This window comes from Leptonychotes weddellii, chromosome 4, assembly GCF_054177405.1.
Source record: "Leptonychotes weddellii isolate Sample4059 chromosome 4, ASM5417740v2, whole genome shotgun sequence".
Taxonomy (NCBI): Eukaryota; Metazoa; Chordata; class Mammalia; order Carnivora; family Phocidae; genus Leptonychotes; species Leptonychotes weddellii.
The window spans coordinates 40404610-40427433 of record NC_138372.1 but is presented as its reverse complement, the minus strand read 5'-3'; the positions used below and the strand labels follow the sequence as shown (position 1 = coordinate 40427433).

General features: G+C 55.6%; 2 protein-coding genes across 2 annotated transcripts in view; both read right to left on the bottom strand.

The window, feature by feature from the left end:
- Positions 1-22359, bottom strand: part of BSND (barttin CLCNK type accessory subunit beta) — a 24353-nt gene extending 1994 nt beyond the window's left edge. Inside the window, exons 1-4 of the mRNA XM_081818482.1 lie at positions 22304-22359; positions 7889-8631; positions 2127-2221; positions 74-240 (exon numbers count right to left, since the gene is read on the bottom strand). Of these exons, the coding sequence (XP_081674608.1) occupies positions 74-240; positions 2127-2221; positions 7889-8065 (439 nt within the window). The 5' untranslated portion in view covers positions 8066-8631; positions 22304-22359. The remainder of the gene's footprint in view (positions 1-73; positions 241-2126; positions 2222-7888; positions 8632-22303) is intronic.
- TMEM61 (transmembrane protein 61) lies at positions 12944-22824 on the bottom strand. Its single transcript, XM_081818481.1, has 4 exons — positions 22785-22824; positions 22304-22398; positions 18462-18811; positions 12944-13346 (listed from the first exon to the last, which is right to left on the bottom strand). The coding sequence occupies exons 2-4, from the start codon at positions 22316-22318 to the stop codon at positions 13052-13054; spliced, it is 660 nt and encodes a 219-aa protein (XP_081674607.1). The 5' UTR covers positions 22319-22398; positions 22785-22824; the 3' UTR covers positions 12944-13051.

Sequence of the window (22824 nt, the reverse complement as noted above, 5' to 3'; positions counted from 1 at the left end):
CCCTCGTCCTCATCTGAGGCCCTGTGGATGACCACTGCAGCCTCCATCCAGCCCTGAGCATCATGGGGGCCACCTTCTCCTCCATCACTGGCTCCCAGCTGCAGCTGTCCCAGCTGGGGGGCCAGCAGCGGGCGAGGGTCCTCACGGTAGCCCATGACCTTCATCTGGATGTGGCTGAAGTCAGGCAGACTCTGGTCATAGGCGGCTTCCTCCCACAGCCTGACATATGGGGGCTGCGGGCTGGGCAGGGCATGGCAGAGAGCAGAGAAAAACAGACAGGTGAGACCACCCAGCAGACATCACAGGAGGAGACATCGGTGTTGTCCCCCCACCCCCTGCCCTCCACCCTCCTGCTCTGGACATCTGGTCTCCCCTGACCTCAAGACTTTGGGGGATGTAACTGTACCCAGTTCGTGGATGGGGAAACTGAGGCCCAACAAAGAGTGGCAGAGCTTAGACTCTTAGACCAGTCACTGCTCCTCTCACTCCACGTCTCCAAAGTTAACCCCAGGAGTCCACTTGTGAAATGCAGGCCAGTTCGCATTGCCTGAGAGCGTGCTGTGTTACAGATGGTGAGCTAAAAGCCCACGCCTACCATCGCATTCATTCTGCACCATGAAGCAGAGTGGTCGTGCCCGGGGTTTGGATGAGGACACAGCAGCAACATCCCAGTTATTGAATGCTCCTTGCCTGCTAGGCTGCGTCAGGCGCCACATCAGATCCGCACTATAACTGGGAGACTTCGGCTGGCTTGCCCTGAGTGCCTCAAACACCAGGTGGCAGTGCTGGGCTCCAGCCGTCCCCTTCTCTATGCTCTCTATAGCCTCTCTGGGAAGTGAGGTGCAGGGACTAGACCCCTTGCCCAAGATCACACAGAAGGAGCCCGGAGCTCAGCTCCGTGCAGTCCTATGCCCACCCAGGGGCTAGCCACCTCATTCCCCCGGGGACATGTGGTCACTCTGTGTGCCAGGAACAGAAAATATCATCACTGCCTCCTTCCCCAAGCAAAGTAGAGAATTCCAGAGCCCTGGCCACAGACCCTGGACCTGCAGCCCGGCCTTCTGAGCAGTCACAGCCTCCAGGGGTGGCGAGGGCAGCTGGTCCCACTCCCATCCAGGGCTGGAGTGCTTGCTCCTGTGTCCTGATGAGCCAGGCCTGGTACCTCCAGGGAGGCAGGTCTGGTCTGGTCCATCACTGACTCCCTGTGAGGTTTGAGGCCCGTGATTATACTTCTTTTTTTGTTGGTTTGCTTGTTTGTTTTAGAGAGGGAGCAAGAGAGAGATGGGGAGGGGCAGAGGGAGAGGGAGAGAGAGAGAGAGAGAATCCCAAGCAGGCTCCAAGCCCAGCGTGGAGCTGGATGTGGGACTAGATCTCACGACCCTGAGATCGTGACCTGAGCCAAAATCAAGAGTCAGACGCTTAACTGACTGAGCCACCCAGGTGCCCTGAGATTATATTTCTTGAGCCTCAGTTTCCTCCTCGGTGTAAAGGGCCCGACATCCCCATTTCACAGGGCACCTATGAGGACTGAAGGAAGTAATGAGGCAAACTGCCTGCTTGGATCTCAGGCTGATAGGAAGCACGTCTTACTAACGGTGACGCTGTTCTTAGTGCTTTGCTTATATTAACTCCCTCAGCCCCGCCGAAGCCCTAGGAGAAAGGTGTGATCAGTGCCCCTATTTTATAGGTGGGGCAAAGAGAGGTGAGTTGCGTTCCCCGAATCCCACAGCCTGTAAGTGGAGAGCCGCAGGGCTGTGCTTGGCCATCGACATGCCCCCCTGTTTGCCAGAGGAGCCGTCACAGCTGTTTGGGATCTGGGGCCACACCTGGTTTTGCTTTTGGTCGGCCACGAACTCGCTCTAAGACAGGACGAAGTCCCTGAGCCTCAGTTCCCTCATCTTTAAAATGGGGATAATAATGCCTACCTCGTAGAATTGAGAGTTCAAAACAATCCTGATTTCCAATAGCATGCTCTCAGTAAGTGAGGAGGCAAGGCAGAGAGCTGGAGCCAGCGGAGGAGACCCCCCCCACCCATCCCACCCGACTCCATCACCCTCCGCTGGAAGAGGAGACTGGCCTGAGGGGCTCCCCCTGCTCCACCCCCGCCCTGGAGAGCCTGGCCCTACCTCTTCATCTCAGCAGCAAGCCCATTCTCCAGCAGGCCCAGCGCCTTTGGGGCCAGGATGCCTTGGAAGTCAGAGTCAGCAGGTATGAAGGTGATCTACAGGGCAAAGGAAAGAAGGCTTCTTTGTGTGGCTCCCACCCATCCTGACCCGGAGGGCCTCCCTGTGTGACAGCAGAGGGGTCTGCTCAGGGCCCAGCACCAGTGGGTGGATGCACCTCTGGGCTCTTGCTCCCACCTGGCTCTTCATTCACCCAAAAGACATTTCTTAAGAGCACCAGCTGTGTGCAAGGCAGTCTCCCAGGCACCAGAGGGCAGCAATGAGCAAACAAAACAAACATCCCTGCCCCCGAGGAGGTGGTGGTATCTTGTCATTTCCCAGGGTCCTGGTCCAGTGCCCAGAATGTGCCTGGCACGGAGTAGGGGCTTCATCCATATCTGGTGAGTGAGTGTCATGTATTTCTTGGCACAGAGGCTGTGGTGGGGGACAGGGAGGTGAACGGCTGAAATTGCACCCACCAGTCCCTGTACTGGAACTTTCAGGGATCAGGGGGTCTCTGCAACTGCAGCACATGGGGCGGAGACCGGGTGGCAGAGGGGAGGCAGGTCATAAAGGAGGCCGTGGGATGAGACAGAAGGAGCCCTGCCCTTGGGGTCCGGGAGACTAGGGAGGATTCCTTCCTTGGGCAGGTCATCTCTCCTCTCGGAGCCTCTATGTGCCTCTCTGTAAAAAGGGCTAGCCTCAAAGAGATATTTGCGGCATTGTTCATAACAGCCAAAAAGTGGAAACAACCCAAGTGTCCAACAACAGCTGAATAGATAAACAAAATGTGGTACATACATGCAATGGACCATTATTTGGCCTTAGAAAGGAGGGCAGCTGTGACACATGCCACGACATGAATGAGCCTTGAAGAAATAAGCTAATAACAAAAAGACAAATTCTGTAGGAGTCCACTTACATGAGGTACCCACAATAGTCAAATTCATACAGAGAGTAGAATGGTGGTTGCCACAGATTGGAGGGAGGGGGGTGGGGAGTTATTCTTTAATGGGTATACAGTTTCAGCTTGGCAAGATGGAAAGACTTCTGGAGATCGGTTGCGCAACAGGGTGCATTTAATTAACACTACTGAGCTGTAGGGGCACCGCGCTGGCTCAGCTGGTGGAGCATGTGACTCCTGATCTGGGAGTTGTGGGTTTGAGCCTCACATTAGGTGTAGAGGTTACTAAAAAATAAAATATATATATATATTTTAAAAAACACTACTGAACTGTACACTTAAAAATGCTAAGACAGTAAATTTTATGTTATGGGTATTTTACCACAATTTTTTTAAATGATGCCAGTGATACCTGTCTCCTGGGGTCGTTGTGAGGATCCCACGAGATACTGTATAAGGAAGCCCCCAGCACAATGCTGGGCACATAGTAGCTACTCAGTAAACCATAGTTCGATGTTACTGAAGATGAAGTTATCTGACCTGAGTCTTGCTCTCCTCAACTGAAAATTTGTTCAACAAATACTTGACAAGACCCCACTGTGTTATACCAGAGTCAAAAATAGCAGCCCCTTTTATCTCTTCCTACAGAGCATGATGAGTAAAAGACACTTGTCTGCACCAGAAAAGCTCCATCCTCCTGGGAGGAAGGGAATGATGGATGGAGGGGCTCTTAGAACTCCTATGAAGAGTAAGCTTCTCCAAAATGTCTAGAAATAAGGCAGGGATCTTGGTATCTTCCACACCCAGCACGGATACCCTGCACTTGCCAGCTGGCTCTATACTTCTTAGAAGCTGCTCCTTCCTCTGCCTCATTACCTCATGGCCCAGTCGTCACCTTCTCCCCTTTCTCCTCCTCACCATCATCATCATTATCACTATGCCCACGACCACCACCACCACCACCATCACTGTTATCACCATGACTACAACCGTCACCATCACCATCACCACCGCCACCATCATCTCCATCAACATTATCATCATATCGTCATCATCATCACCATCATCAACACCACCACCACCATCATCATCTCCGTCAACACTATCATCATATCATCACTATCACCATCATCGGCTCCATCACCATGACTACAACCGTCACCATCACCACCACCGCCGCCACCATCATCTCCATCAACATTATCATCATATCGTCATCATCATCACCATCATCAACACCACTACCAGTATCTTCACTTCCATCATCATCATCATATCATCACCATCACCATCCCCATCATCATCTCCATCAACATCATTATGTCATCATCACCATCACCACCATCACCACTATCATCATCGCTATCACCATCATCATCACCAAATACATCATCAGCATTATCACCACAGTGAAAAGCCTGAGGGAGAAGGAAAGGCTGGAGCATGTTAGAACACAAGTCCTTTTAAGAGAGGGGAACAGAGTTGAAACCGGTGAGGGGATACCAGACTATGAAGACCCCGAACATCAGACTAAGGCGTTCAGTCTTTATCCAGAAGCAGTGGGAGCCCTGGAGGAGTTCTCAGGAGGAGAGTACCCAGACAAATTTGTGTTTAGTCAGAGCTCCAAGCAGTCCCCAAAGGGAGGGAGCAGAGGGAGTGAGGGATACCCATGGAGAAGACAGATCCATCAACCGTCAATCAGGGGCCTGGTACTGGATTCCAGTGGAGTAGGCAGGAGAGGGGACTAGGGGAATTGTGGGTAGAAACAGAAGCCAGACAGGGAGAGGCCCTGTTTTCTCTGCCAACCCTTCCCTTCTCCCAGCAACCTTGCCCCATCTCAGCCAATGGACACAGCATCCCTGCCTGGCCCATCTTCTGGCTTTGCCCCAATTCCTCCTCCTCTCTCATGCCTGAGATCCAGCTGATCACCACATCTGACCAAGTCTCCTTCAGAAATTCAATGAGATAAGTTCAGCAGAAGCTCAGTCCTATATCTAGCCACAGCAGGGACTGAACATATGATGAATGAGCAATGTCTTCTTGGTTCCTGCAGCCTTGGGTTCAAATGCTGCCTCGGTCCAGGGGCCCATCATCTCTCACCTGGCCCCGTGAAGGAGCCTCCTCCTCTGGCCTGGTTGCCCCTGAACCTTCCTCTTCTCAGATGTCAGCCTGATAACTTTCCTGAACTGCAAAGCTAATCATGTCCCTCTCTTGTCTCATCAACTGAAGGGTAAGGTCCATATTCTTTAGCACAGCATCCCAGGCCCTGCGGAGCTGAGCCCACTCTGTCTCCACCTTCCTTCCAGCCCACACGTGCAGCAGCCGTGTTGACCCACTCTCCTTGCTTTTACCTCCTTCTTTTGATTGTGCTGTTCCTTCTTCTTAGAAAGTCTTTCCCCATCTTCTTTGCTTGGCAAACTTCTACTTAGCCTACAAAGGCCAGCTCATCTTCTCCGCGAAGCCTAGTCCCTCCCCATCAGGCAGAACATTGTCTCCCCGACAAGATTCCCAGCTCCTCAAAGACAGGGACAGCTCAATTCATGTTATTCTTATATCTTAATTGGCTGATTCCATTCCCTTATAGTTATATTTCTTTCAATCCAGAAAATTCCCATTTAGTGGGCCTTGTGGGGGGGAGGATGGGCACCAGCACCTGCTGAGGGCTCCAATGGGCCAGGCACTGAGACGATGTGGGAGACAAGGCCCCTTTCTCCAGCACACGGCACGGGTCCACAACATGCTTTCCTTCCTTGCTTGCGTCTCTGAGACACACACCCACACAGACCCACACCAGTGCTCACACCCCTGCACACACATACGGAGACCTGCCCAACGCCACAAACACCAGCCCTGAGGACAACGTGTGACACCGGCCCCCCACAGACGAGACCCCACAGGTTCCCCACACTGGGCCGTGCAAGGCTCTGCCAAGGTCACCGAAGAGGGGCAGAGGGAGGAGGGATTTAAAGCTGGGCCTGGGACACGAAATCCCGGGCTGTTTCTCCCCTGCCTTGCTGCCTCCCCAGCACCTGAACACGTGAATCTATCAACAGTTACTCATTAATACCCAGTAGGATTCCCTCTCCCTCTCTCCCTCACCCGCCACTGCCACCGGGTCCCTCTGCATCCCCCCGCCCCCTCCAGAGCCACCTCCGGTAAAGGGGGAGAGGACAGGAAGGACACGGCCCTCCAAACCCCTGCTGTCCCCTTGCTGGGCCCCAGGATCCCGTCTCCTCACTGGGAGGATGACAACAGAGGTGGTAACGTGGGTGGCTTGTGCCCCAGGGACCTCTTCTCGCCGTGACCTGTGCTCAGGGCATTGCACAGACAGAGGCTAGTTGACTGTAAACTGCTTGGGAAATGGCTACAAACCAGTCCAGACTGCCCCAGCACCGAACGCCCTGACAGCCCACGGCTGGCCCATGGAGGGGGCAGGGCTGGGGAGAGCCGGGCCCAGGCCCCCAGGAGCTTCCTCCCTCCTCTCGGAACCCCTGAACCCAGCCACCCAGGTGGGAGGTAGGAGGGGGCTGCAGGTCGTGGGCTGCCCGGGGTCTGGAGCCCTACATCCCTACACATCAGGACCCACGGGGCGGGCCCTTCAATGCACCCCCTCTCCCACCCCTCTTCCTGACACACACTTCGTACAAATGAGGAAACAGGCTCAGAGAGGGAAGGCACTTGACCAAAGTCTTCCGGGCAGTTAGAGACAGAACCCAAGTTCTCTCCTTGTCTCCCTGGGTCTGTCTTACCCGCTGTGTGACCTTGGAAAAGTCGCTCATCCTCTCTGGGCCCTGAAGGATTACAAGCCCTGACATGGTCCAGGCACTGTTGGGAGGACTGGTAACAGTGAGACTGGAAGCCCTTCTCCTAAATACAACACCCTACCGTTTATAAAACATATCTTCTCTGATCTTCATAGTAACTCTGGGAGGCTGGGAGAAATAGGAGCTTGGGGCCCATTTTACAGATGAAAGAAACCAAGGTTCAGAAAGACAAAGGTCACACAGAGTTTGAGACAGAGCTGGAACTAGAACTCAGGCTCCCAAACCAGTGCTCTTCTCATGACTAAGTCACTCAGAAGGCTAGGAATACATTAAACGGAAGAAGAGAGCGCTGCCCCACCCATGCGGGCAAGGTTATGGCGGACCCTCCCCGGAACTCTCTCGGCAGCTCTGGGACACAGGGAAAGCCCTCCGAGGGAGAGGCTTGTATTTTAAGTCACATGCAGCTGAGCTGCGACCCCAACTCTGACACTTAGGAGCTGTGGGACCTCACCTTTCTGAGCCTGGTGTTTCTCCACTGTGAAATGAACTACAGACGGTACCAGAAAGTTCTGGGTGAGGATGAACTACATACTCCGTGAAAGCAGGAGTGCCTGGCAGGCAGCAAACACTCCTTAGCTGTGGTTTCGAGCACATGATTGTGTGTCGGGTTTCGCTGCGTCTCCCTCATGGTTCAGGGCTCCAGACCCAGGGGGCTTCGGATCAGTCCTTATGACTACGGAGAGATGGATGGGGGGGACGGAGGGAGGGAGGCCTGGAGGGATGGACGGAGGGACAGAGGGAGGGAGGGATTGGGGGAGGGAGAGAGGGAGGGAGGGAGGGAGGGAGGTCTGGAGGGAGGGAGGGAGGGATGGATGGAGGGAGGAATGGAGGGAGAGAGGGGTGGAGGGAAGGAGGGAGGGATGCTCAGGAGGGCAAAGGGAAGAAAAGAGAGTAGAAGAGGGGAGGACGGCAAGACCAGTGAAAGATGGGGGATTATCCCCAGAACAGGACCCTCCTGGGCCCGGGCCTGCAGCCCACCCGACGCCACCACCACCTACCTTGGGGTAGCATTGGCACATGCTCCAGATGACGCCCCCGATCACCATGACGCAGCCCATGGCGTAGAAGGTGCCGTAGACCTGGGGCCGGTCGTGGCTCATGAGGAACGTGCCGAGGGCTAGCAGGAAGAGCCCCAGCACAATGAAGCCGATGCGGAAGGTCTTCTCATCGGCCATGGCCGCCTGGCCGGGCCCGGGGCTGAGCGGGGCCGGCGAACTCGTGTGGATGCCTGCACACGCTCGCACAGAGAAGGATGAGGCTCGGGGATCGCTGCGGATTGGGGCTTCCAGTTGAAGGCAGGGCGGCTCCCTCCAGGGCCAGTGGCAGTCGGGGGCACCATTCACCAGGCTGGAGGAGCTACGCTTCGGTGGCCCTGTGCCACACCCCCCCACCCTCTCTCCCTCTCACCTTCCCTCTGGGCCCAGCCAGAGCGTGTGTGTGTGTGTGTGTGTGTGTGTGTGTGTGTGTGTGTGTGTGTGTGAATCTGAATGAGGGAAAACATGAGGGAGGGAGAGGGGGAGGTTTCAGGGGCTGGGCCCCAGCCAAGGCTTTGACATCACCTCATTTGCCTGCGTGGGGCCGAGCTGGGTTGGCCAGGTGGCCCCGTGCCGTCCGGCCAGGGACGCAGGGTACAGTGTCACAGCCAAAAGACATTAGAATGCCGCTGGAAGGTTCCAGGATCCCATGGGCCAGCATTTGAGGATCCTGAAGCACTCTGGACTCTTCGAGGTCGTGGGCGCATCTGGGGTTGAGGAGTGAGAGCTCCTGTTTAGTGGACGGTGGCTGCAGGCAGGACACAGTTGTCCACGTGGTACAGGTATTAATGAAGGGAACCCCGTGAGGCAACTACTACTATCTCCACTTTACAGAGGAGGATGGGGCGGGGGTAAAGTGCCCAAGGTCACACAGGTGGACATGGCAGAGCCCCTGGAAGTGGAACCCGGAGGCCGTGCGCCAGCCACCATGTGATACTGTCTCACTGTGGGCCAAGGTTCAAAGTGCGGGCCCCAGTGGCCAGGCCGTGGGTTCTGGCTCCTCTGCCGAGGGCAGCATGCTCTTGATGAAATTCCCTCTCTGTGCCTCAGTTTTCCTCCCCTGTACAATGGGGATAATAACCGCACCTCCCAGGACCAGAGCTGTCTCCAGGCCTGGCCTCCCTGTGCTCCTCTTTCCGTTCTCATACTCTGTGCTCCCCCAGACCTGCTCCCAATGAGCTGCCCCCTAGAAAGTCTGTGTGTGTTGATGCCCCTGTGGGGTGTGAATGACTGACAGGGAGTCCTCAGCCTCCTAACCTCAGAAGATGTCTTCACCCTAAGAATGGCATTCTAAGGTTGGAGTTTCAGTCCTGAGGACGGGCTGATGGGAAAAATCAGATTCCTTTACAGGATTATAGGAAAATGAAGGCCATGGGGATCTCTAAAGGAAGATGGTAACTTTATAGTTTTTACAGGGTTAAGCTGTCACCATGTGATCTGGCGTCCAGACTTAGTAGGTTTGGGGGGGTTTCTGTTTGTCGTCACTACTTTCTCCCTCCTCCCCAACATGAGCTGTGCTTGTCCACACCTATGTTCACGCCCTCTGCCTGGTGTTCCTGCCCACAGACACTTTCTCCAGCAGCGGTTTCTCCTTCACCAGCCGTCAGATCCAGCCGGGCTGCACTCTACAGTTTGTGGGGGAGGGGGCTGGGGTCCCCTATAACAGCTCAGGAGACCCTCACAGTGAGAAGTTGCTAAGAGGTCAGGAAGGGCTGAGAGTCACCCGGTCACATCCAGGTTTGATTCCCCAGGTGAACTTGGGCTGGTGGCTCCACTCTGGGCTTGAGACTTGTCACCTGTGCCTTGAAAGTGGTATTAGGCCACCTCCTAGGTACTGTTCTGGGAAGTGACCTAATGGAGGAACAGGTGCCTTGTAATCTGATTATCAACATGGCTGGACCCTCCAGAGCAACACGATTATCATCATCTTATGGAGGCTCGGGGAAGGGAAGCGAGAGGCGCCCCGCCCAGAAAAGGAGACCGAGGCCCAGAGGGGCCTCAGCCCGCGCTGTGGGGTCCTGGCGCGGCGGTGGGGAGTGAGTGGATGTGCGTGGTCCCCGTCCAGCGGGAGCCTCTCGCGCCCCCTGGTGGCCGTCGTACCACGCGCTCTGCAGGGCACTCGCAGGCCCGTTCAATCAGGCGTCTCTGCCCGTGTCCGCGCTTATCGTGCCCATTTCACAGGCGAAGAAACGGAGCCTGAGGAGTGGCAGGGACTGGCCGGTATCTCCCCAAACCGAGTCGGTGGCTAAACGAGGACCAAGACCCATGCAGCCCCAGCCCCGATGTAGATAGATTTGGTCCTTAGCCCTTCCAGAGGCCTCCCAGTCACCAGAGCATTTTCCTCCGCGCCCCACCTTTTATTTCCTCTGCACGAGCAAGCCTCGGTTCCTCCTTTTCTCTCCTCTTAAAAAAAGGGGAGTGACAGCGCATAAGAAGCTCTGGGACAAGTAGGTGCTCCGTAGAATGGATCTAATGTAACCTCCTCCACAGAGTCGCGGTGTCGGTTACAGGGGAACGTGTGTGTCCAGCTCTCCGTGCTCCCAGCGGCTCCCCTCCCGCCTGCCTGCGGCCTTTCCCTCCCAGCCAAGCGGGCGTCAGTGGGAGGAGCGGGTCAGGGGTCTCATCTTCCAGCAGAGGGCGCGCTAACCGCTCTTTTCTTCCTATCGGGTAGATTCAGGATCCTCGCAAAATCCTCAGAGGCAGGGAGGGGAAAGATCACACCCATTTGACAGATGCAGAAACTGAGGCTCGTGGAGGCAAGGTGAGCTACCCAAGGTCGCAAAACCTGTAAATGGCAGATCCCGGAATTCAAACCAGGTCCCCAATCAGTCTCTTGCTGAGCACCTACTACATGCCGGATACCCTGAAGTGCGAGGCACTCATAAATACAGGGTTTCAGAGAGTGATGGCACTTTGTCCCTCTTTCTGGGGAACAGTAAGGCTCTGAGACGTGGGTGAGGTCCAGCACATGCACAGAGCAGAGAGAGGGATAGACTGGGGGGGGGGGGATGGGAAGAATGAAGGGACAGATTCATAGAAGGGATCCTTGAGAGGTCATTTGGAGTTCTGTCAGGGCAGAAAAAATACTCAGACAGTGATCAGCAAGTGCAAAGGCCCAAGGGTAAGTAATGGCTGGAGCTAAAACTCTAAATGCCATGCACACCCTCGCCCCTACACTGCCCTGCCCTGCATACTCCTCCCCTACCTCCTCAAACCTGCCCCTCCCATGTCACCTCCATCCTTCCAGCATTATTCAGGCCATCACCTGGATATCCTGGCCAGCATCCTTACCTCCTCTTCACACCCATATCCTGTTGGCTCTACCTCTGAGCCTCTAATCCAATACTTCTCACCCTCAACTTCTGCCCATCCCTCTGGTCCCAGCCCCCATCATCTGTCTCCCTGAATGCTCTCTGCTTCTACCCTTGCCCCCTGAAGTCTCTTTTCAACCCAGATGCCAGGTCAGACCATGTCACTGCTCTGCTCAGAACCCTGGAAGGGCACCCAGAGACCTCAAAACAGCCTGCCAGGCCCTAGATAATTTGCCCTTGCCGCACACCCCATCACCTTCCCCCCCAGCCCATCTCCTGCCCTGCCTCCTCTCACTCCACTCCAGCCCCCTGGCTCCGAGCTCTTCTCGGAACACAAGGCACCCCAAGGCCTTTGCACCTGCTGTTCCTTCTGCTTGGAAAACTCTTCCTCCAGACATTTGCCTGCCCCCCTCCCTCTCCTCCTTCAAGCTTCTGTCCAAAGGTCATCTTCAGGTTGAGGCCTCCCTGCTGTGACGTCTAAAACTGCAGTACCCCCTCCCCCCCACCGGGGTTCCCTGTCCTCCTTTCTGATTGATTTTTCTCTGTAGTAGGCATCCCCATCTATCATGCTAGATACATTATTTATTTGTCTCTTGTCTGTCTCCCACTATTGCAGGCTGGGGACTTTGTTTTGTGCACTGTTCTAACCCCAGGGGCTAGAACGGGGAGGCTCTTAATTGATATTGGGGAATGGAAGGATGGATAGAAGTTCCAGAAGAGAGGGAGGCCAGAGAGAGAAGCACAGGCAAGCTTGATTGAAGCCACCGGCTCTGGCGTTATTCTCTGTGATTTTACCCCTCTGAGGCTCAGTTTCCTCGCCTGGTAAATGGGAACACCACCTGTAGCAGAGCATCATGACGGCGTGAAACAACGCAGAGGACTGCCCGGGCGTACAGTCGGCCCTCAGGGAATGCCACCCTTATCCAGCTGACTGAGCCCCAGGACTTTGAATCTCTGCTTGCTGTGTGACCCTGGGAAGGTTACTTCACCTCCCTAAGCTGACTTTCTCATCTGTGAATGGGGTGAGGTGGAAATGAGGGATGCAGAATGTAGCTGGGCAGAGAACAGACATTTCTGTCATATTGGAAAGTAAGGCTAGGTAATGAGCTCCCTGTCACAGGAGGTATGGGAGCAGAGGCCAAATTTGCCCTGGGTGGAGGGGGGTGACTAACAAAATCAGACATCGCTGAGGACTCACAGACACCTGCCATTGGGCGAAGATGTGCATTTATCATTTGAAGCATTAGGACTGCGCCCGCAGGGCCCATGTGAGCTCACACCACCAGCTGCTATCACCTCGGGCAGTCCTCACAACTCAGCTCCTCGGGTAGGGGCTGGGGCCTTTGTCACTCCCGATTCCCCTTTTACACCTGCGGAAGCCAAGGCAGAGAGGCAAAGTCCCTTGTTCAAGGTCACTCGACTGGTCCGGGGTGGACGCATGCCCAGGTGGTCTGAATTCGGAGCCCACATTCTTCCGATTCTAAACTCAATGTGCGACCTCGGGCCCGTCCTGCCCCTGCCCCTGGGCCCCCACCTTCTCATCTGGACAACAGAGTCCCCAGCTGACAGCCAGCACTAACGGCCAGCCGTCTGAGTGCACCGTCTTGGACATTCTGGCCCAGCTGGGCCCCTCAGGACTGCAGGCCCACCAGCACGGGCTACGGAAGAGCCACCCGGCCGGGCCCAGGCAGCGCCTAGCGTCACGAGAGAGAATGAAATGCATTTATTTGAAGCCGTCTGTTACACAGCAATAGGTCAAGACGCGAGCATTCAGCAGCAAACATTTGTCGCGTGCCCCCGTGTGCCAGGCCCTGCACTATACGGCCCACGCGCACCACCTGTCTCCAGCTCTGGGGTCTGCCGGGAGCCTTGAGCTTCGCCCCCCTGCAGTCCGAGCCGGGCCTGTCTCTCCGGAGATGCCACGCACGGCACCAACGATGCTCTCGTAGCTGGGCGGCGGCAGGGGGCGCTGGGTCCCGAGCAGGGCATCCCCAGAGGCACTGTCCTTCAGGCCTTCCTCCAGGGGGTCCGCGGGCCGTGTCGGGGGCCTCTCGGCGAGAGGGCAGCACATGGCCTCCTCGTAAGTGGGGATGGCAGCCACCTCTGGGAGCCTACGGGACAGAAGAGCGGCTGTAGCAGGGGCGAGGGCGAAAGCGACTGCGTGAAGGGAAAGAGCAGGGAAGGCTGGGGCTGGGGAAGACTTCGTGCCCTGGTCCAAACCCTGTGCGGGCCTCCTGGTGCCTCGGCTACACTCTTGGAGCTTGGCATGAGCCAGCCCTGGCAGCCTCAGCCCTCCCCTCTGCCCTCCCTGCCCATGCCGTTAGCTGCCCACACATGCTCCTTGCACCTCCTCAGCTCTCTCTGCAGGGAAGTCCAGCCCCGCTCGGCTGGAACCAGTCCCCACTGAGATGCCTCTGCTAAGCTTCCTTGGCTGGTCCCTCCCCCAGCATAGCTCTCACTCCCTGCTCTGGGCTCCCAGAGCACTCTCCCCCTGTCACCGCACTGACCCCACCAGGGACTGAGCATCCAGGGGCTGAGGGCAGGGGTCTGGGGATGTTTGCTGAAAGACAGAGTGATGGTTCATACGCAGAAAGACTTCTAGCTTATTGTAATATCCCTTACAAGATCCGGAGTTGTGGATGCTTAAGGAAGGATGGGAGACAATTCTCCTGCCCATCTGGACACTTGAGACCCCATATGATAAGTCTGCAGAGTGATTACCTACGCTTGCATAACCCCAGAGATGGAGAGCTCAGTATCTACCAGGTCAACCACATCTATCTGTAAACAGCCTGGCTTTCCTGTGACGTGCCCTACCTCCAATAAATGAACTACCCTGCAGGGATTTAGGACAGAGACCAGGTCCTGTGAGGCTTCTCGGACCAGGCTCCATGGGCTAGATTCCAAAAACAGGTTACCTGTATCCTAGCCACAATGCTCTCAGAAGCCTGGTGGGTCACCTCTAGGGAGTTAGTGCTTCTTCCCTTCCCAGGACCCTGGTGGGTGGGAGTGTCACTGATCCTAGGTCTGGGCTGTTTCGGCTTTGGTGATGATACTGCCAGATACGGGGGCCAACCATGTGATCCTGAAGGTTGCTTTCCACACCGAGTTAGGAGTCGGGCGCTGGCTAGTTCAACTTTCTGCTCTGCCCCATTCTTGGTGGAAGATGGTGGGGTCAGTAACTCCATTAATCTGAGCCTCAATTTCCCCATCTATAAAATGAGGACAAAAATGGCACCTCTGTCACGGGACTATATGAAGATAAATTGAGATGATGTAGGGGAAGGGGCACTTAGCACACGCTCCATAAACAGGAGCCAATAACAAAATCTCAAAAGACTCTGTGAGGAAGGGGCATGGGGGCCAAAACTTGTCTCAGAGAGCCTGTCACTTGCCCACGCTCATCAGTCTGGAGCGGATGAGGAAGCAGTTCAATCCACACCCGGGGGTCTGCCTGTCTAGATGGCAGGAGGCTGGCCCTGGGGGTCAGAAGAGGTGGTGGAGGGAACTTCACTCTCCGGGCTGGTGGGGGGCTGTGCCGGACACCGGCTGCTGCCCCTCATGGGAGCCCCCGTCACCCGCCGGGGGCCATGGCCCTTCTCTGGACAACGTGTCTTCTCAGCCCCAGGCAACCACAGCCCTCAGAGTGACCCCCTGGGGAGATGGGCTTGCTGCTCCAGTCACAGACAGGGTCACGGTGGGGAGCCCAGGGCCGACCCCCAGCCTGATGGAGGGCACCAGCCAGGAGCCAAGCCTGGGCTCCCCGTCCACGCTTCTCCCACTGACCGTCCTCCTCTGGAAGACAGCCCGGGAGCCCTGCAGCTGAGGAAGCTCCTAGGGGGTCTCATTCTCCTCTGAGTTCCCAGCATCCTTTGCATGTGAGGGCAGGCAAAGAATTTTGCTTCTGGAGGCCAGCAAGCCAGATTCTGTTGTTGTCTATTGTTGTGTGACCTAGGCCGTGTTCACACGGCCTCTCTGAGCCTCTTTCTCCTCATCTGTAAAATGGGGATAACAATTCCCATTTAAAGATTCAGGGACGGGGAAAATGGAAAAAGCTCTGACAACACTCAGAAAAAGGCGGGTAATGCAGCTTCCAGATCCCCACGTCCTCTGCCCTGCTCCCCTCCCAGCACACCCCTGCCTCTCCCTGTTTCTCCAAACTCTGGAGATGTGAGCCAGATGTGCGGTACACCTGGGATGATCTGAGCAGGCAACAGCTGGCTGGGCAGGGCACAGATGCCAGGTAAGCTCAGCCCACAGCAGGAAGTTTGCTTATAGGGCAGACATGGAGTGGCCCTCATGCCACCTGATGTGGCCTTAGTAACCAGCTGTGCCCAGCCAGCCCCAAGTTCCATACTCGCGGTCCAGAGGCTGGGAACTTGGGGACCACGAGGCCCCATGCAGGGCGGCCATATCACACACACTTCCAGATGGAGGCTCCATTCATGGAATATTCTGGATACGGCGCCCTGCAGGTGTGTGGGGGGGGGTCTGCCACTAGGATCCCCGGGCACAGCAAGCTCCACCTAGGCTAGGGCCTGCCCTAGTCCCTGGAGCCCCATGGGGGCAGGAGGCCTGAGCCCCGCATTCCCTCTTCTACCCTTCAGCTGAGTCGGGCAACCACAGTAGGGAAAGGGACAAGGATGAACTACTATTTGCCCAGTGTGTAAGTTCCCTAATCTACGTCATGTCTGTGACAAGCCTGGGGGCATGGCTCTCAGCCATTGTACAGACAAGTAAAGGTCACGCATCAACTGAACAGCAAAGCCCCAGCCCCGTCTAATTGCAAAGCTCAAGCCAACAGCACCTATCACCCTTCTTCCCATCCCAAACCCTAATCTGTCCACACCTTAGCTATCTTGTCTGTAAAATGGGCCTAATCCTTACGCTTACCTCCTACCGTTGAGGCTCAAATCAAGTGAGTGGGCACCGGAGTGCCCGGCAAGCTATAAAGCACAGTCATGCCCAGCAGCAGAGCTAAAGTGTGCACGAACCTTGCAGGGCCTACACTTCCTCATCCATCACCTCATCCGAGCCTCTCAGCCATCTCAGGGGAAAGTTCTGTCACGGCCAGAAGACAGATGAGGAATTAGACACAGTTCAGAGAGTCCAAGTAACATGCTCAAGGCCACACTGCTTATCGACGAAAGAGCAGATGCTGACAGCCTCACGTCTGAATAGACGCAGGCTTTTTCTGCTGGGCTCACTGAGGGTGGGGGCCCTGGGAGGCCTCCTGTCCAGCCGCCAGCAGAGTAGCCTCCCCGTGGGGGCCAGAGGCTGGCCTCACAAAGCAGCAGGGCTGGGCGATGTCAGCTTCAGGGACAAGAAAGTCATTCACAGAAGCAGCCTCCCCGACTTCTGGCCATCCTCGTTCTGGACCTATGACTTGGGTCTCCAGACCTGATGGGCCATGAGCACCCTCCTGGGTGGGCTACTCCCTGGCCCTGCAGGGAATGAAGGCCAACTGGCCCCACCTGACACACACACTGTGGCCCCGACCCTGTTGAGTCAACACGCTTGTGTGTACAGACAACACCCACCCCAAGCGGTCAGGCCAGGCTGGGCGAGGACGGAAAGGCCGTAGTCCAGCGCACCCCGAGGGCTGGCCTGGTTCCAGTCAACCACTAACTCGCTGTGTGACCAGGTAGGTCCTCGGTCTCTCTGAGACCAGGCTTTTCAGCAGAGAAGTGAGGGAATTGGCTGGAGAGTCCCCGAGGCCTAGCCCTTCCCTCTAACAGTTGGGTCAAACCAAGGCCAGACCATTGTACCAAGTGGCCCCTGGTGAATACTCTATTGTCTCTGACCTCAGGGAGTCACAGTCCAGCAGGAAGAATTTGTTACATTCTTTAACTCAGAATACATTTTCCCCTCTCCCTAAGGGGAGAAGGGTGTCCAGGTCCCAGGCTAGCTCACTAATGTCTGGCTTAGCCCCTAACACCCCAAAACCCAGGGATTGCAGGCTGGGGTGGGAGAATGGCAGCTTTGCAGCCAGCAGGCTTGGCCACTTGCTAGCTGGATATCCCTCACCTTCTTCTTCTGTAAATGATAACAGTGATTTTTACGTTGCAGGCAGACAGGACTGGAATTGTAGGCAGGCCCTGGATATGTAGGCACAGCCCATACTTGACTGAATGAATAAATATGTAACAAGTGCGCACTGTAATGCATGCATTCGCCACAGGGCAAAAAATGGGTTCTTGGTATCTTGGTGATACTCCGTTTATGTATATAATACAAATATACATATAGAGCCAACAGTGTATCTGTGGCATGAACATTTCATGGAGGGGGTGGGGGATGAAGAAAAAAAAAGCCTAAAAAGGCTCCTTAGAGGGAGCAATCATTTTTAAAAGGTTGAGAAATATGGTCTTAATGCAAGATTTTGTCTCCACCCCCACCCTGCCCCTGAGCCTTTGCACAGGCTCTTCTGCTGCCTAAACCGCCTCTCTCTACCTTATCCACTTGAGGAAAGGTTACATTTACTGTGCATCTACTGTGTGCCAGGGGCTGGGCTAAGTTCTGCATCTGCATGTCCGCTAAGCTAAGGAGCAGCGAGAGCGCAGACTCTGGGTTCAGGTCCTGACTGTGACGCGCACTAGCTGGGTGTCCTTGGGCAAGTCAGTTCGTGCTTGGGTGCTTCAGTGTTCTCATCTATAAATGGGGTACAGGACACACTTCAGAGAACTGCTGTAAATACAAAATGAGTATAAATATATGCAAAGCACCTAGAACAGTGTCCGGCACATGGGTGAATACAGGTGTTTGCTATTATTGTGCTGTTCTCTGTCTTACTTCAGATGAGTAAGTTGAGGCTCCGTAGGGTTGCACGATCTACTTTCCTACTTGCTAGTTAGTGACAGAACCAGGAAAGGATCCCAGTAGGTTTGACTCCTGGGCCTGGGCTCTTAACCTCTTTGGTCCTCTGCCCCATATCATGCTGAGCTCAATTGCCACCTCCTCCAGGAAGCCCTCCTGGATTTCTCCACATCTCCATAGGGCCATGTCTGCCCCTCTCTGACAGCTCTAACTACCTTGGTTTGTCAAAGTCTGACAAAGGGCTTCAAACTCCTCCAAGACAGTGCTGATCAGCCTCCAAATCCCCAGGACATAGGCCAGGCCTGGTCCAGAGGAGAAACCCCACGAGAATTTGCTACACAAAGTCCTGATTGCGTGACAGTGCCTTATGCACCAACCCCCACTCATCACCTCCACCCTGCCCTGCTGACCTATAGCTCTCCTTCTCCGAGGGCTCCGCAGTGAGGTAGTACAGGTCTCTGGAGAGGTGATATGGGTCCCACCGGGGAGGCCCCCGGGTGCTGGCCTTGACGGACCACAGCAGGCCCAAGAGTAGTAGCAGGCCTCCCGCGCCGCAGCAGAAGAAGCTGACCGACCTGAGCAGGGGCCTGGGGGCCTCAGGCATGGGGTGCCCAGTGGGTGGGGCCGGCTGGCCGGGCTGAGCCCCTGCCTCTCCTTCACTCCACCAAGCGAAGCAGAGTGTCCCAGCTACCAGAAGCACCGTGCCGCTGACCGTCACGCAGTAGCGCAGAGCGGAGGCCCCTCGGCTCGCGTCACACGTCTGAATACAGAGAAGGGGAGAGAGGAGAAAATGGGCCATGAGAGAGGCCTGCCGTGGGACTGGAGACCCCGGTCTCAGTCCTCCCCTGCCTGTCTGAGGTCACTGTGTAACCTTGGAGAGGTCATTTGACTCCTCTGTGCCTCTGTTTTCCTCATCTGTAAAATGGAGATGATACTCCCAACTCCGCAGTGCTGTTTCAGAGGTCACTGAGAATGTGTCCCAAGTTCCAAGCACCATGCCTGGGACCCAGCAGGAGCTCAGTAAGTGTGGCCCTGTTCACTCTGGGGGCCCCCCTAGGCCTCACAGGCCCCATCAGCCTGGTGCATATGACTCCCCGCCGCCCCAGCCCCACCCCCGCTGGCCCGTCTGCTTCAGGCTGGGAGGGACCAGCAGGCACGCTCGTTGGGCCCACCAGGCCTTCCACGGTGGGACCTGCTGGTGATGCAGTGGCTCGCTTCCCCCGGTCACAATCCTGAGAGGGGGCCGTACTTCCCTCCAGCTGGCAGAGGAAGGCACAGACCCAGGGCAGGTAAAGGAGCAGACGTGGAAGAGGGCACTGAGGAGCCCCAAGTTTACATCCATGACAGGGTAGCCCCTTTGTGCAAAAAGGTGTCCACCCTGGCCTTACTTTTAAGGGTCCTAATTTGGAGGAAGCCTAAATGTCCAACTACAGGGACAGGGTGAGTAAAGCATGGCATACCCTCTGGATGGAATATCAATAACCCGTTTGAGAAAACAAGCTCAGCACCAATGTTGAACAACAAGGGGGGAAATGCAGATATCTTCCTTTTTTCGGCTCAGTATACCCAATTATGCATGGTGGGTTATCACCATCAGGCAAAGAAAAAATGCACAGGAAAAACAAACACTGGGAGGAAATCTGACCCCAGATCCCACAGACAGGAAGGAACTAAACCCACATCCATGTTGTCCCCCAAAGCCAACCTCTAGGCCATTGTCCGTGCTGTTCTGTTTGGTAACCTGCCATTATCTCCCCTCAAGGCTCAGGCTGGCCCTCACCCAAGAAGCCTCCACTTAAACACCAAGTCCCCGGGGCCTTCTCGGATCACAGCACTTCTCTGTCTGGGTTTAACTTCTTCTTTGCTTGTGCTCCCCACCAGACAGTGAGCACCCTGAGGACAGGATCCACGTTGGCCCCGTTCATGGCTATATCCCCCAGTGCCTAGCACATAGTAGCTGCTCAATACACATTTGTTGAAGAAATTCCCTTAAGTGAGGGGAAGTATTACTGGGTAAACACCTGCTATGTGAAAAGCCTCCCTCCCAGCTGAGAGGAGGGAGGGAACACAGGATCCCAGCGGCTCCAGCACCCAGCCACGGAGTGGAGGCCTGCCTTTGGTCCCCACTCTGCAGCTCTGGGGTAAGCTTACCAACTGCCCCGGGCCTGTTTCCTTTCCTTATAAAGGGCAGGTTCTTTAGCAGGCCTCTAGGAGAAGTTAAAGAGACACCGTCTCCTCTTACAAAATCTACGTCAGTGAAGCTGGGGGCTGGGGAACTCACAGACCCTAGACTTCAGTGATCAGGAATACCTTCCGAATGGGGGTTCACCCAGCCAAGCTGGTGTGCCCAAATGATGCCCGGCTGTGCAGCCATTCAAAGGTGTGATCCTGGGGGAGCCGAGGGTCATAGTAAAATGTTCAAGATCTAGTAGGCAAAGGGGCGCCTGGGCGGCTCAGTCAATTAGGAGGCTGGCTCTTGGTTTCGGCTCAGGTCATGATCCCGGGGTCCTGGGATGGAGCCTGCGTTGCACTCTGCACTCAAGAGGGAGTCTGCTTGAGATTCTCTCTCCTTCTCCCTCTATCCCTCCCCCCACTCGCATTCTCTCTCTCTAAAATAAATAAATAAATCTTAAAAAAAAAAAAAGACCTAGTAGGTGAAGCTTTAGACTTCAAAAGGGTTTGTTCCCAAATGTGTTTAAAAACACACATGTGTAGGTGTGAGAGAAAAAGAGAATGTATACATGTAACAGGGGTGCTCTAGGCATGGACCCCAAATCTTTCTGAGCCCCCAGACCACCAGAAGCATATAGAAAAATGTCATCCATAAATTACCTGCTGTTCTCTTGCTGTGAATCTGTCTATGGGGCAAGTGCCTCCCGTCTCCAGCTCAAAGCATTTGTGGTGGGGGAGAAAAAGAACCTGACTACTCCCTGTCCAAAGCTAGACAGCTAGGAGAGGCTGTCAAGAGGGAAAACTGCAGAAATCCGCTTGGAAAAACAATTTAGAAACTCACGGCAAATCAATAACAGTTAATAAGCCCTCGCCGGTATATCGTGGCACCTCTTCACACTCCCCACAACTGAGGTGGGTGGTCAGGGCAGGGAAAGAAATTCCTGCTTTACAAATGAGGAGACCTAGCCCAGAAAGGCGAAGGACCTGGCCCAAAGCCAGAAACTGCTGTGCTTCTCAACACTTGAAGAACTTGCTCCTGTATAAGGTAACTTAAGATGCTTTTAAACTTCTAAAAAAAAAGCAGTAGTTGTGCATTGTGGGGGAAAAAAAAAAAGAGAGAAAACCACAGAAGAGAATAAAAATGCAAAATATGAATCATCCTTAACCGTGCCCTTCAGAGATGAAGATGGTCTGCAGGTGGGATTTCCCTTTCCATTTCTCCCTTGGCCTACACACATGAGGATGGCGGCAGCAGACACGTACTTGGCATTGACACGGGCTGGGCACTCTACCGGTGGCCCCTGACTTAATCCTCACAACGGCATTATGGAGCTTCGAGGGTCACAGCTTGCCTGAGGTCAGTGCCAAATCTGAACCCAGTCCTGGGGGCCTGGGGACCTCGTCCTCGGGAGCCCTGTGTCCCCATCCAGGACCTTCATTTCACAGCTCCCCCTTCAAGACCCAGTCCAAACACCAACCATCTCCTCCCAGAAGCCTATCTGCTGCTGCCACCCCCACCTCCCACCAGCCAGAAGAGGCCCTTCCCTGCACCAGATTTATCACTCCCTCTAACTATGGCCAAGCTCTGTGACCTTGAAGCTGCTCAGCATCCCTGAGCTCAAATTCTGCTTGGCAGGGAAAAGCAAGTTATAAAGTTGAGGTGGCAGGATGGCAAGCTGTAAGTGAAGCATGGTGACACAGAGCTGGACAAGGATGGACCCTGGCTCTGACACTGGGCAATTTACCTAAGTTCTCCACGCCTCAGCTCCCTCCTCTGTAAAATGGGCATGATCACACTGTGTAACCAACAAGAGAACACCAGGTGCCACTTTTCTGTAAGAACTAAACCATCTGGACAGGAAGTGGTCTGAACCATCCCAATCAACTGCCGGGTAAACTGAGGCCCTGACTGCCATGCCCAAGGCCACCCAGCGAGTTAGAACACAGGAAGAGACCTGGGTGTCCACTCTCCACTGGCAAGTCCCCCTAGTCAAGGTGAAGAGAAGGGGTCCAGGCAGGATCGGCGTTAGGAGAAGCCTAGATGCTCTGGAAGGAGGGAGAGAAGTAAGCTTACACCCACCTCGGAGGAAGCCATCGGGTGGCAGGTGGTCAGGCGTGGTCCAGGCGCGGGGACCGGAGGGCGGCCGCGATGCTGGGGACGGCTGTCCCTCGGGTCTGCAGGAGGCGCCCGGCGTTAGGGAAGCGGCCCTAGCGGCGGTCCCCTAGCCCGGCTTTCCGCGTCCCCCAAAAGCTCCAAGTTCCGGCTCTCACTCTCATCCAGGGGTGTCCGAATGCCCCCGACCCGCAGCCGCCGGGCGTCCGGCCCGCTCCCGCCGCCCTCCAGGCGGCGCAGAGAGGTGCCCAGCCGGCCGCACCCCAAGCGCGCGCCCCCCGGGGGCTGCGATCCCCGCAAGGGCTCTGCGAGCTGCGGGGGCGCTCTGGGGGCGCCGAGGGGCGTGCGGAGCCCGGCTTCGCCCTCGGCCTCCGCGCGGCCGCCAGCCGGGGACCCCTGCACTAGCGCTCGGGCTTCCAATCGTACTGGGGGGCGCCGCCCGCCCCACCTCTCCTCCGATCCGGGTCCTCGCGCGCCGTTCCTCCGGC